The sequence below is a fragment of the Oculina patagonica genome, chromosome 12 (genome assembly GCF_052425735.1).
Source record: "Oculina patagonica isolate OP01 chromosome 12, crgOcupat, whole genome shotgun sequence".
Lineage (NCBI taxonomy): Eukaryota > Metazoa > Cnidaria > Anthozoa > Scleractinia > Oculinidae > Oculina > Oculina patagonica.
Window position 1 is genome coordinate 20219469 of NC_135769.1, and position 14911 is coordinate 20234379.

General features: G+C 38.9%; 2 protein-coding genes across 2 annotated transcripts in view; both read left to right on the forward strand.

Moving 5' to 3' along the window:
- The window catches only part of LOC144631987 (adenosine receptor A2b-like), a 39126-nt gene that overhangs the window by 13220 nt on the left and 10995 nt on the right, over positions 1 to 14911 (forward strand). The gene's annotated exons all lie outside the window — the stretch shown is intronic.
- On the forward strand, positions 12687 to 13619 carry LOC144632159 (adenosine receptor A2b-like). Its single transcript, XM_078490758.1, has one exon. The coding sequence runs from the start codon at positions 12687 to 12689 to the stop codon at positions 13617 to 13619; it is 933 nt and encodes a 310-aa protein (XP_078346884.1).

Below are 14911 nucleotides of genomic sequence, written 5' to 3' on the forward strand. Positions count from 1 at the left end.
TTGCCACCTGCTTCATATTTAGCTTCGGATCTTATTTGTTTGTTTCATTCTCCGTCTCAATCCTCAAATATTGGAGAATATCCGAAGAACATAATGCTAGAAATTTTCAAAAACAGCGAAAAGTAGGAACTAAGGATGAACTTGTTTGATGGATGTTTGCAAGGTTAACCGGCCGTTAACATATATAAAAAAAACTTTCCCCAAATTAGTATAGGTTTTCCCAATCTAGGTGGTTATTTGACACGTTAATAAAGTTTCTATCTGTCTGATAACTCCCTCGTTAATTAACCTAAGAATGACGTGAGCAGTTTTTATAAAGTCTTGGTTTTGACAGTTTTTGAATTGCTAATAGTCTGATTTGTCTAAGTCTTATTCTATTGTCTGTCAATTTTTCCATTTTGTGCTGTTTTTGAGAAGACCTAAGCAGTCTCCCCTTGTTAACAAACATTGCGAATTATTTAATGGTAAACACCCGGAATTACTTAATGCATTAACGCTGGTAAAACTCCTAGCCACAATGAGCAATGGAGCGCTTTCGGTGTTTTCAGTTGCGCTCGCCACACGGCCCATGAAACTAATAGCAGTTTGCAGGTGTAGCATACTAAGTGACTTTTAGAGACAATTTGTTTTCTTTTGTCTGTTCTTTGACAGCATATCCATGACGAATGAAATTTTCATATGCACATGCTAACTTAAACTACTTTTGATCAAGCATGTATATGTAGCTAAGGATCCGCTCAGTTTCTTGGGCAGTATTCTTACCGATGTCTTATCTACCACGTTAAAAGTGTCTAAAATAAGAGTAAACTGTTCTAAACACCTTTCTAGATTTTAACAAACACATGATGGCTTGTTTACTGCATGATATACCTGACACTCACGCCACTTACATATTATCTCAACTATGGTTTTATTCTAATCAGGTTTAAGCCGGAAAGTTCAAGAACCACATATAAATTTGAACTGTATAGTATTTCCTGTCGACTGCCGACCTACTTTACTACCTTCGTTTCCTGAATCATCACTTTAGCACGTAAGAGTTGTTATGTCATACGAGGTGCGTAAAGAATCTTGAGTCAATATCATGGAGAAATCATTTTGTGAAGCGTTGCTGCAGTACTACCCCCAGAATTTCAGAATATGAAGATATCCACTCGACGTTCATCACAAATTGTGCCTTCAACAGTTTTCTATGCTATACCGCCATCATGTTGAACATTGTAACAATCCACGCAATAAGAAAAACTTCGTCGTTGCTGATATTGGTGTCGGTTTATTGGTTCAACCATTTTACACCTCACTTCTGATCAAGTGGTTACAACAAAGCATTCCCAGCTGTAGCACCTATAAATTCTTTTTTAACCTTGCGTTCTTGCTTGCAACGGCCTCGTTTTTTGGTGTTGTGGCTGTAAGTGTAGACAGGTTCTTAGCTATTCATCTTCATCTCAGATATCAGGAACTTTTGACTCACAAGCGTGTTGTTGCTGTGGTGATCTTAATATGGGTGTTATGGTAAGTGTATTGCTTTCTCTGATGCCGTTGTGGGCTCCGCCTGTTATTCGCACTTTATATCTATGCATCATTATAATTGTTGGTCTCGTTCTTACAACATTTGTTTTTATCCGGATTTATCTAGCCGTGCGACGCCACAAGAATCAGATTCAGGCCCTGCAAGTACAGCAAGTAGCACAGACTGACGAAATGGCAAATTTTGCTCTCCTCATTAAATCTGCAGTTGGTATATTCTATGTATATCTCGTGTTTTTGGCTTGTTATTTTTCATACTTTATATGCTTATATATATAATATATAATACTGAAGAAACATAAATACGAGGAATGAATTTATACAGCTTAGCTTGATTTCTAAAGCACTGAGTTCAGTAGCATTTTTGACGAATTCCGAAGAAAAATAATAACAGACCTTAGAAGTAAATGTATCCCATATACAAGAAAGACACGAATATGTAGCTTTAACTCTTTCTTAGTGTTTTTGTGTCTTAAATAATAAAAAAACGCGAAAACATAACTTTACTGTGGTGTAAAGCTCAAGAAAAGCTGGCGTTAATTTGGAATTTTATTAACTTTACGCTAACTTTTCCTTTTTCTAAAGCTGACCTTTATGCCAGGTCTTTACACCAACTTAAAACCACATTTACACACGGTAGCGTAAAGGTCGGTTTAACCACCTTTAACAACATTTAATTGATGGTGTTAAGTTGGATAACCAGCTTTAAGTCAGATTTAACCACATTTTATTTCACGTAAATCTCCATTTTCATACTGTGAAAAAGTGGAAGTTGAAAGCGCGGAACGTGCACGCGTTGGTTTTGTTGTTTACCGTTTAGCCATGACAGCGTAAAATTTGGACAGTTTTTCTCGTCAGGGATTTCAAAAGGGATTAAAAAGCAGGTATTTTCCCTTTCGTTGGCCTACACAAAATTTACCAAACCCTAACCACTGGCAATATATTTTCACACCAATTTCGAATCGATCCCTTTATTACAATGTTTTAGAATACTCGAAGCTGGAGCCATAGCACTCATAACTTTCGAAAACAACGAAAACTGAGGAAGAGCTACCTCGGGAAAACCATCTTTGACAGATGTTTTCAGGCATTGCGATCAATTAACCTTTTAAATCGCTTTTTTAATAAAGTGTTTCGGTACTTTTTTTGTCTGCCACTTAAAGAACGGAAATTGCCATGAAATGCTTCCTATGTCAACGATTTTATCTGCGAACCAATTTCAATCAATTACGTCCATCATCGTTTTATCTCTTATCCATTCTCATGGAGACTATTTTAATTTTTCTTTTGTATTATGCTGTCAGTTATATTATATTTTGTCAGTTATTGACATGCTGACTGTGTAAAGTCTACTCTACAAATTTTGTGATACTCTCGGTGAGTTAAAGAACTTTGAGACAACATCATGAAAAATCATTTTGTGAACTGTTGCTGCAGTACTACCCCAGAATATCAGAATATGAAGATCTTCACTCGACATTCATCGCAAATTGTGTCTTCAACAATTTTCTATGCTATACCGCCATCATGTTCAACATTGTAACAATTCACGCCATAAGAAAAACTTCGTCCTTGCCAAAGAGTTTAAAAACATTGCTCCTGAGTCTTGCTGTTTCTGATGTTGGTGTTGGTTTATTCGTTCAGCCATTCTACATCTCACTTCTGATCAAATGGTCACAACAAAGCATTCCCAGCTGTACCACCTATAAGGTTTTCCTTAATCTTGCATTTTTGCTTGGTGCGGCTTCGTTCTTTGGTGTTGTAGCTGTAAGTGTAGACAGGTTTTTAGCAATCCATCTTCATCTCAGATATCAGGAACTTGTGACTCACAAGAGTGTTGTTTCTGTGGTGATCTCAATATAGGTGTTAAGTGCATTTATTGTTTCAATGCTATTGTGGTCTCCGCCCAATGTTCTCGCAGTGTTTTTATGCATCATAATAGTTGTTGGTCTCGTTCTTGCAACATTGGTTTACATCAGGATTTATTTCGCCGTACGACGCCACAAGAATCAGATTCAGGCCCTGCAAGTACAACAAGTAGCACAGACTAGAGAAATAGATAACTTTGTTAGCCTCTTTAAATTTGGAGTCGGTATATTTTACGTATATCTCGTGTTTTTATTTTGTTCTTTACCTAACTTAATCTGTTTGGTCGCCATTAATATCAATGGCCCGAATATCGTTTTGAAGAGATTTTATCTTTTCTCATCTACACTTCTGTGTCTTAATTCCTCTTTGAACCCTATAATTTACTGTTGGAAGATGAGACACATTCGACACGCTATCATGGACATACTGCGGAATATGTCTTGGATCAGAAATCGCGCATCACACTAATCACAGGACCGGCCTTTGTCGTTGAAAAAAAAACCATTCTGTTTTTAACTTTAATAATTGAAGATATGCCAGCGCATGACACGCTTATGTTGATGGAAGTCCTGAATGCCAGAGTAGGGAACAACAACAATGGCAGGGAGCGTGTGACGGGGAAACACGGCATAGGAAACATCAATGATAATGGAGAGACGTGTAGGTTCTGAGTAGAAAACTATTTGGTTAAGACTTGGACCTTAACCCATTGGAGCCACTTTAAGCGAGATCGACCGTATTCTGATCAATAGGAAGTGGAGGGGCTCCCCAGAAGATGTCAGGGCCTCCAAGGGAGCTGATATCATCAGTGATCACAACCTGCTAATGGGAGTTGTCTTACTGACAGATAAGGAGACAACAGATTGACTCCAGGAATCTGAGAGATGACCAGACCAGTCAAGCTTGCAGACCAGAGATGAAGATTAGTTTCCATTTTTTGGAGAACAACAGGAGATGAATTCGAACATCGACTCCTTTAGAACGTGAACGTGCACAAATTACAGAAATCCCACCAGTAGCAGAGGATTTGGTCATCTGTACAGATCCACCTACCTTGGAAGTGGTGAAAGCAGCCATCGAGGTAATGAAGAGTGGGAGAAGAATAAAGAGGCGGAGAAGACAGGGCGACAGCAGAAATGCCCAAGGCTGAAGAAAAGGAAACACCACGCAATATGACAGACATATTCGAAGAGATGGGAAAGTGAACAGATTCGTGAAGTGGAAGACGAGCCTCATTGTCAAATTGTCTACGAAGGGTTACTAGGGAGAATGCAACAACTGGAGAGGGATCCAGTTCTTCCCATTTCCAGCAAGGACTTTAGCAAGATGATCCATACAAGATTGGCAACTGCGTTAGACGAACACATCAGACAGGAACATCAGGTTTTCGCCCAGGACGCTCATGCTCTGAACACATTTTAACCCTAAGGCAAATCCTAAAACAGAGTAAAAACGGAATACTCTCTGTGTGCCAACGACATTGATCTGGAGAAGGCGTTTGACAGCATCCACCGAGTTTCCCTGTGGAAGATCTTAAGGCACTACCTTCAACGTGACCACCGGCGTGACACAGTGCTGTATCCTTTCACCGTTTCTGTTTATCCTTGGAATCGACTGTATCATAAAGCAAGTGACTAGCAACGGAAGAAGAGGGATAAGATGAACGCTAACTAGTATCTTGAAAAACCCTGACTACATAGATGACATTGTGCTGCTCTCCCATCAATACCAGGACATGCAGGCAAAGAACAACATCCTGGCAACCTCAGCAGGGAGCTTGGGCCTCGAGATCAGTACCAAGAAGACCAGACATTTGAGGATGAACAGCAGATCCAGCGAAGCCACCATGCTGAACTGGAAAACGGCTAAAGAGGTTGAACACTACTTTACCTACCTGTGTTCAAAGGTCAACCAGCGGAGATGAAAAGGAAGAGATCCTAGCTCGGATCTCAAAGGCACGTCAGGCTTTTTTCTTCGGAGCACTTGGAGATCCAGAAATATCAGCTAGAAAACGAAGATCCTGTTCTTCAAGAGCATTATCTTAAGAGTGAGTCCGCACGAGAACCATGCAGGCGAGTCTACAGCGCATCTCACCGATTTCCCTCAAATTTGGCACACTTGTGTAACTTCACTAGTACATTAACCATGTGCAATATTTTGGTTCAATTGTTTATTGTTTTGGAGAAATGTCAATCAAACTGTCAGACAGTGGAAAGTACTTAAATTTGACCTAAAAATATTCACCACGTTTGATCCCCTGCTACATGCTAAATATAAAAAGAAATGATACGAAACTTTTACATAAGACAAATCAAGTCCCGAACAATAGAAAAACGTTCAGTAAACTTGTGACATTTGCTGCGTTTGGCTGAAAGCAACATTCCAAATCTCCTTATTCAATTCGTATAAAAAAGTGGGGTTTAAAAAGTCGTTGTTTGTAGACATGCGGCGTTTCTTCAATCGAATTTGAAAGTATCAATAGATTGCCAAGGAAATGGTGTCTCTATTTATCAAATAAAATCTCTGTTAAGTTTAAGAGGAATTACAGGTTCGCATCAATAAATGGTGTTAACTTCGTGACAATATGCAAATGAGCTCAACACGGAAATCGTGATAAGTTCAGAGTTTGTAAAATATAAACTTAATAGAATGTTGCTATAAGAAGTAAAACATCGTTATGAAGCTTTTTGCATAAAAATACTTTTAAATCGTTAGTAGTTTAAACTACTGGAAGTCGTTGGCTGGTAATAAGCAAATTAAACAAATTCAAACGAACACAAAGGTCATACCGACCTGCTGGTCGTACTGCACCAATTTGAAAGATATCCCCACAAGCAAGCATCATTGCATAAAAGTCATTTCCTTCAAGGGTTTTTGGCATCGCCCTCTTGGTGTGTAAGCTGCGTTTTGCCGTATTTGCCAGCACCATAGTAATTTAAGAACAGATGTTATCAAAACAAGTTGGCGGCGAGGCATCAAATATAATATCCACCGATCATGAAAACCGACTTGTTTTAGAATTCGGTCGCGTGTTTTGTTCACATACAAAAAACATGTTTCCACTGCAAAGAAATTATGTAGTCATCGTTTTCATCCAGTAAGAATCTGCGGCACAATTGCAAGTGGTTTTTGGTGCTGTCGTTCTTCGAAGAACACCGACAATAGTTGATTGCGTGACAGACCGACTTGTGAATTTTATCTCAAATTTCATGTCTCAAATTTCACTCTGACTCAGATCATATTGCGATTGTCATGGCTTCGTTTATGTGCTTTCAAGAAGGACCTGACATTCAGGGGCCATGGGATATGTATTGAGTCATCTATAAACGATCCAATACGCCACAAATCGCCATGGCTTTAATTTTCCACCTTTTTTAATTTTGAAAATCTGAAATCGAAAAATTACCGTAAATAATCTTATAAACGCCAGGGCTTTTTAATTTAAGGGGTACATGCGGGAGTTTTAAATAAATATGAGGCGTTTAGTAGAAAAGGGGCATTCATTTCACCAGGAGCCCATGATTTCACTCTAACTGTAACGAAACAAATAGACAAACAAGTATGTAAATATGACGCGTAGTTTGCTCCCGGATAAAGATAGGAAACAGTTTTAGTGAGTAGGAGACTACTCTAATCTTTTCTAGTGCAAAGCCTAAAGATGTTCACAGATTGTTCGATATCGATGTCTTCATCGTCATCGCATCGGGGTAAACCATGTTGGCTAGCTAGCTCCTTTGGTCCCTTCGATGTCCGAGTGAATCAATTAACTAACTAAAGAAAATTGCGTGTTTTTTACTCCATGAAACGTTTACGCGGGGGGGGGGGGGAGGGGTAACGGGGGGAACAGGGGTGTCTATTAGACACGGGACGTTTATTAGTAGAGGCCTCCAATACAAATTTTACACCTCAGGGGGAGGCGTTTATTTGAGAGTGGGGCGTTTATTAAATCATTTACAGTATTTCACTCATTTACATTTATTCTAAGGATTGCCTACAGGAAAGATAAAATAGAACAAAAGAGTATGATTATGATTGTCATTGAAAACGAACTTTCAACAACCTGGTCAAGGCAAAGACGAATCATGAGTTGTAAAAAGGCACGCTGATCTACACTTATACAAACATTTAATTCCGTCGATACGTCGGTCCGTCATTCTAGCTTTAAATTAGGAAATCAGTAGGAGCACTATCAGAGATACAGGTGATTCCAAATTTGTTGAAATTGTTCTGGATCCTTGTTCCCAGGGACTTCGTTCCCCTAAACCAGCGGTTGATAAACAAGTTTAGATATTAAATTTCGTTCCAAGAACTTGCGCATTTTTCGTCAGCCTTGACCGAACTGGGCCGTTCTCTGCCCTCTGGGCCATTTATGGTTCCGGTTTAATTGTGCGCATGCACTGGAGACTTGAGATGGAATGATCCGTTCTCGCTCCCAGAGTCTACGGTCCTTCTGTTCTGCGCCAGGGATCGAGACCTCTGCCGTTAATGTCTGTTAAGCTACGCAACGAATTGAAGGCGGGGTTTGGCTGGGAATGAAAAGGAATGAGGCACCAGCGGAGTGGCCCCGAGGCGAAAGCGGAAACCCGACTGAGAGGTAAGTGCTTGGACGGTTGCTATAGAAAACGGCTCCACATCGAAGCCCTTTGAGTCACACTAGGGCTTTCCACAAGTTGCTCGGCAACTTTTTGGCATTTTTTCATGTTTCGAGCAACTTTTTCCCCCTTGGAGCAACTTTTTTCCTCTCGAGCAACTTGTTGCATTTTGAGCAATTTCCAGACCGAAGATTTCCGAAGATTATACGAGTGCTGTTCTAAGGCAAAACGAACGTTTCCGAAGACTTACGACGTTTGCCGAAGATTTTCGAGGGACATCTGAAGACGTTTCAACATTCGGCTCATTCTGTATAAAACATTACAAAACTCGTCAGCAAACATGACGTCATCAATATCTTCACGATTTTTCCCAGTTAAAGGAATCCTTGTTACTTAACAAATTTTCCCCTTAAGATGTTGTTTAGATACTTCTTTTGCTGTAAAATTGCATAAAACTGCTAACAAATCTTACCATCAAAGGGAAATTTGCATATATTTAGAGAAATTCTCTTGATTAGAAGCAGCGTTTTGAATTTTTTGGAGCAACTTTTGAGCAACTTTTATTATCAGAAGCAACTTTTTTGGATATTTGGAGCAACTTTTTGAGATGTTACGGGCAACTTTTTGGGAAATCTCGAGCAACTTGTGGAAAGCCCTAAGTCGCACTGCCCGAAGCCAGTGGAGAGCACGGATGAAAGAAAGAAGGATATAGTGAAGGCTAGAGCAACGAAAAAGAAACTACTTGCAGCAAGCGAGCAAGATGCAAATATACGCGTCAGCATGACGACATGTCGACAGCGCACGAAAGACATGATCCACGAGGGCGAGGCTGCACCAGACATGAACTAAAACCAGTTTAAATTCGTGCGACTGATCGCAGTGACAAAATGAGTGAAAGCAGCTTTGTCGCAGCGTGTGTGCACTTCTGCGACAAAATATAAACTAACCAATGAGAGAGCTTCATGTATTGAATTCAAAAACTAGTTTACATTCTCCCTCTTCCAAATTCGCTGCAGGTGCACCGAACAAACGCCTTGTTGCAGGGACTTTTTAAAGTAGTACACACGAAGCGATTTGTCGCAGAGAACCTCACTTAAGGTTTATTAGTACTTCATTAGTGTTTTCATTAATTTGAAAGTAATATTGTGTATAAGCTACTTTAACTTTTTCATATATCACATTGATCTGCAATATGGTACGAACAGGAGCTAGAGAGATGGTGGATATAACCCCAGTGTATAAAGATTGAGTAAAGTCCAATTGGGTATGTAATTATACGCGTTATTAACAAAATCGAACTGCGCGGTCGTTCGATTTTGTTAACAAGGCCTTTGAAAGACCTTTCAATTGGCATTAATGGTTTTGACATCCACACTATAAATCAAACATTCAGTTAGGGAAGCAACATTATTTTTTTGGAGGAGTGGCCAAGTGGGATCAAAAATCCTGAAAAAAAATTGTTTGCAATAGCAAAATGCCCACATAAATTGTTTGAAGACATCAAAAAACATTGTCTACAGAAAGATGCAGCTGGAAAAATTGTTTGGACAGAGAGCGCCACGGAAAGAAATCGTTTGTACTGTACTATACTACGCTTCGAGTAAAACGATGGTTCATTCCAGCGTTTCGATCGAGCACTGAGGCAAGTCTTGAGAGACTGGGTACTAGTCCAAAACAACATGGCGCCCGGGTGAAAAGTAACTTACCAGGCTTATGAAAATGTGAAGTGCTGAGGCCATCGCTTACGAGAAAAGTGGAAACTAAATCCTTGCAGAATTTTTTGTGAACATTATAACTACCAGGTAGACAGGAGTGAGCGACGTTTTCTCTTTCCAATCTGCACGTGAAGATACGCTTGAATTCGATCGATGATGAACATGTCAAGTGGCTTGTTTACCTTTTCTCACGCTGTAAGTCTGTATTTATGGGCACTAAATAGCCGGATAATTAACATCATGAACTACTTTAGATGCTAAAAGGTTTATTGGATTTATGTAAGCGGTATTTCTCACGTCCTCAGCCGACCTATCCATCATGTTATGAAACTCGTTCTAAAACTTTCAGAACTTTGTTTTTGTTTTGCTCACATGTACCACATTTTTGTACGCTAAAATCATACGTGCCGATTGAACTTAACATACTTTTTTTGACTTTAATTTATTATTTAGTAAATGTTTTACAAAATAGTGGCTAATGGAACCATCAGAATAACGCCGCATCGGCGATATTCAAACGTAATTTTACCCTAAAATCTCTAGTGTCACGCATTGCCCGAAATACCTTATTTTTAAAATAGGTTTACTACTAAACGTGAGAGCGATGAAAAATCTTGATGATATCATTTAAATTGTACTAGGTGATACTAATTACAGTGGTATTTTTATATGAAAGGCTTCAATTCTTGCAGAGATATTTTGGTCGAAAGATGGGTCAAAATTTAGGTATTTTTTGGCTCAAAACCGACCATGGGCACGTTGACCACGATATCTTCCACACGTTAAAGAATTTTGCGATAATATTCTACCTACAGCATTATCATCTCAATATGTAGCCCCATGCAAAATATAAAGAAAATCTGAGAGGGTCGATGTAGACTCAAATTTTAATATTGCATGGATTTCATATGGACCCTCTCTTAAGTACTCTGTTGTATGGTGCAAAATCCTGGAAGATGATCAAGACCATTAGAAACAGACCAGAAGTCTTCCAGAACAGGTGTCTGCGAAGGATTCTCCGCAAATTTTGGGAGAACACTATCTCAAACTATGAGCTGCGCAGAATAACAATAACAAAAACAGAATCCATCACACAGCAAGTGCAGCGAAGGAGATGGAGATGGATCGGTCATGTGCTTCGTATGACGCCTACAGCCCTACCGAGAGTCGCCCTCAGATGGACCCCTGATGGCCGCAGAAAGAAAGGTCGCCCAAAAGAAACCTGGAGGAGGAATGTGCACCCATCCACGAAGAGGACTAAGTATTTAACAAGAACCGTTGATAGCATAAGCACGCGCTGCAGGAGGACAAACGATATCATATTTAATCTGTAAATATAATACTTGTAACTGAAAGAAGCGTAAAAAAGGCTTTCATATATAGCTTATTAACTGAATTCAGTAAAACTTTTTCATTTTATATAATAAATTACAGATAACGTTTAAGTTATCTGTTAATTAAAAGTACTTGACACTAAAACCAGTGACGTTTACTTCTTCGCTTTATTCTTATCAGTTATAAGCTAGAAATTTCAAGACCTACGTTTAAATTTGACCTATATATTTCCTACTGACAAAAGCAACTGGCAGAGCGAGTTTTGGACTGCTTCATTACATACCCGTTAAGTAACAATCCACTCGATAAGAAAAACTTCGTCGTTGTTAAAGACTTACGAAACATCATCACTGAGCCTTACGACGCCACAAGAATTAGATTCGGACCCTGCAAGTACAACAAGTAGCACTAACTGAAGAAGTAGCAAATTTTGCTACTCTCATTAAATCTACAGTCGGTATATTTTACGTATATCAATTAATTGGTCGCCAAATAAAATAAATAATCCGAGTATTCCCTTGAAGAGACGTTTTTATTTCTCATTGACTTTCGCATATTTTAGTTTATCTTTGAACCCAGTAATTTACTGTAGGAAAATGACACACATTCGACACGCTATCATGGACATACTGCGGAACATGTCTTGGCTCAGAAATCGCACATTACACTAACGGTAGGGCCAGCCATGCTCTGCCAGAATTCTCCATATTCAATGTTGCTGTTACTGATAAACACCTTCTGTTTATAACAAAGACGCAAGCAGTCGCTACTTGGGTTGCAAGAGATCTAAGAAGAGCGTATCAGTTTAATCTGAGTATATATGATTGAAGAAATAATGCTATGAAGACATTCATATTGCTTGTAAATTGAGTTCAAAGGTAGTAGGTAAGGTAAAGAAATTTTAAAAGTTATTTACGCCATAATTCAAAATGAAAACGAATGTGTAAATTTTGTTCGCTTTTGCAAATAAAAACCACTTTTATTCGCAGTGAGTGCTTTTTGTTTGATAATAAATAAAGTGGAGTACGTCGAAAGCGCAGAACGTAACGGGCTGGATTTGTTGTTCACTTTTTAATCATGGCAGCATAAAAGACGATTAATAATTCGAACAGTTTCTCTCGTCAGGGATTTCCAAAGGAATTATATAAAAAGCAGTTATTTTTCCTTTCTTTTTCTTACGCGAAGTTTACCAAGCCCTTCCCCCGGCAACATATTTGTGCTCGAGAATACCAGAGGCTCAATGCGTAGCACTTATAACTTTCTAAAACAACGAAAACCGAGGAGAAACTACCTCGGGAAAATCTTCTTTGACAGATGTTTTCAGGCTTTGCCTGCAGTTAACCTTTTAAAACGCTTTTTAAATAAGGGGTTCCGGTTACTTTCTTTGCCATTTTAAGAACGGAAATTGTCATGAAATGCCCGATATGTCAACGTTTTTATCTGCGAACCTATTTATTTCAATCAATCGTTTCCATCGCGTCAATAATCGTTTCATCTTTTACCCAATCTCGTGGCGGCTTTTTAACGTCTTATTTTGTTTTCTTTCATTTTATTCTGCCAGTTATATTTTTGACATGCTGATTGACTGAAGTCTTACTCTAAATTTTTTGTCAAACTCTTGGTGTGTTTAAGCACCCTGAGCAATTTCATGGAGAAATCATTTTGTGAACTGTTGCCGCAGTATTACCCCAAAATCTCAGAATATGAAGATCTCCACTCGACGTTCATCACAAATTGTCTTATTAACAGTTTTCTATGCTATACCGCCATCATGTTGAACATTGTAACAATCCACGCGATAAGAAAAACTTCGTCGTTGCCGAAGACTTTGAAAACATTGCTACTGAGTCTTGCTGTTTCTGATGTTGGTGTTGGTTTATTGGTTCAACCATTTTACACCTCACTTCTGGTCAAGGGGCTACAGCAAAGCATTCCCACCTGTAGCACATATAAGGTTTTTCTTAATGTTTCGGTTTTGCTTGCAACTGCTTCGTTTTTTGGTGTTGTGGCTGTAAGTGTAGACAGGTTCTTAGCTATTCATCTTCATCTCAGATATCAGAAACTTGTGACTCAAAAGCGTGTTGTTGCTGTGGTGATCTCAGTATGGGTGTTAAGTGCATTTTCTGCTTTAATGCCGTTGTGGTCTCCGCCCAATGTTCGCACCATATTTCTATGCATCATTATAGTTGTTGGTCTCGTTCTTACAACACTGGCATACGTCAAGATTTATTTAGCCGTGCGACAGCACAAGAATCAGATTCAGGCCCTGCAAGTGCAACAAGTAGCACAGACAGACGAAATGGCTAATTTTTCTAGCGTCGTTAAATCTGCAGTCAGCATATTATACGTGTTTCTCGTGTTTTTGATTTGTTATTTGCCTATCTTGATCAGTTTCATCGCCATTGAAATCCATGGCCCAAATATCGCTTTGAAGAGATTTTATCTTTTCTCGTCTACGCTAGTAAATCTTAATTCGACTTTGAACCCTGTAATTAACTGTTGGAAGATGAGACACATTCGACATGCTATCATGAACATACTGCGGAACGTGTCTTGGTTCAAAAATCGCGCATCACACTAATCGCAGGACCGGCCATGCTATGCCAGGATTCCTCGCATTCGGGAGTTGCTGTTGCTAATAAACGCCTTCTGTTTATAAAACGGACTGCCAGCAGTCTGAATATGGGCTGCATGAAGACAAACGAGAGCGTATTAAGAGCGGAATTCTCTATCTTTTTAGAATTTGCGGACAAAAAGGTTAAAATCGAATTTTTTTTTATTACGCCAAAAAGACCCTTTGGGTAAACTATTTTTGAAAATATTATGTAAAACTTCCAGCGAGTTTAATTTTTTGAGAAAACGAGGAAAGTTTGTAATTCGAGCTCATGCTGTCTGAACGCCGAGGAAAACTAATTAATTGACAGCAATTTCGTGGCATTTTCGATGCGCTCGTTCTCAACTTCAGAAACTTGCCTTGAGTTCATTTTTACATGAGTATTTAACCATCCCTAGGTCTTCCTTTTAAACAGAAAATCTTCCTGAAATATGTAATTGTTGACACATTTTCACCGCGTTAAAAATTCTATCGATCGCAATTTAATTTACACACCGAATTTGACCTAACTTCAGAGGGCTAGAACACCAAGGGTATACGCTTCTATCGGTAAAACATGGGTTCTTTGGAAAGCCCTATTATTCCTTCTTATCATATCCAAAGCGTTAGTTTGGCCCGTAAAAAGTGAGTGCGCTAGCACGAAAAATATACAGGCATTTTTCACATGTTTCCGCCATAATTTCCATTCTGCAGTCAACCGGATAATGTAGAACTTAATTGTTAAAACGAATTAAATTTGGTCTTATGCTTCGCCGTTATCAGTTTCAATGAGTTTAATTTTTTGCTACAAAACTACAATATCTCAATTTTTAACAGAAAGGAACAGTTTTAATAAAAAGAAATAAATAAAGCAACAAACAAGACATGCTCACCTTCATTGTGCCGCCGTCAATTTATGCGAGGGAAGAGAATTGTCGCTGTACATGTATGTTGTTTTCATTTCCACTGAAGCGTTTCCTTGCACTTCTCTGTTTTTAAATATAAGAATACCCTTTTTACGCATATACATCTCAATTTAGACGACATTCCTGACATTTAGCAAGAATCTTATCCACCAAAACGGAAAATTCGTGCTATGTGCTGTTTGACCTATACTCGTCACGCAAGAGAATTTATTGATATCATATTTCCAACACAAGTTGACGTGACGTAGGGACGGACCATTGAAATATCCGGTGGGGTGTTGACTTTTTCCAAAAAAAACTGTTTCAAGAAAAAAGGGATGTGACATAGTGCATTGTTGAAAAAACAAATAATGC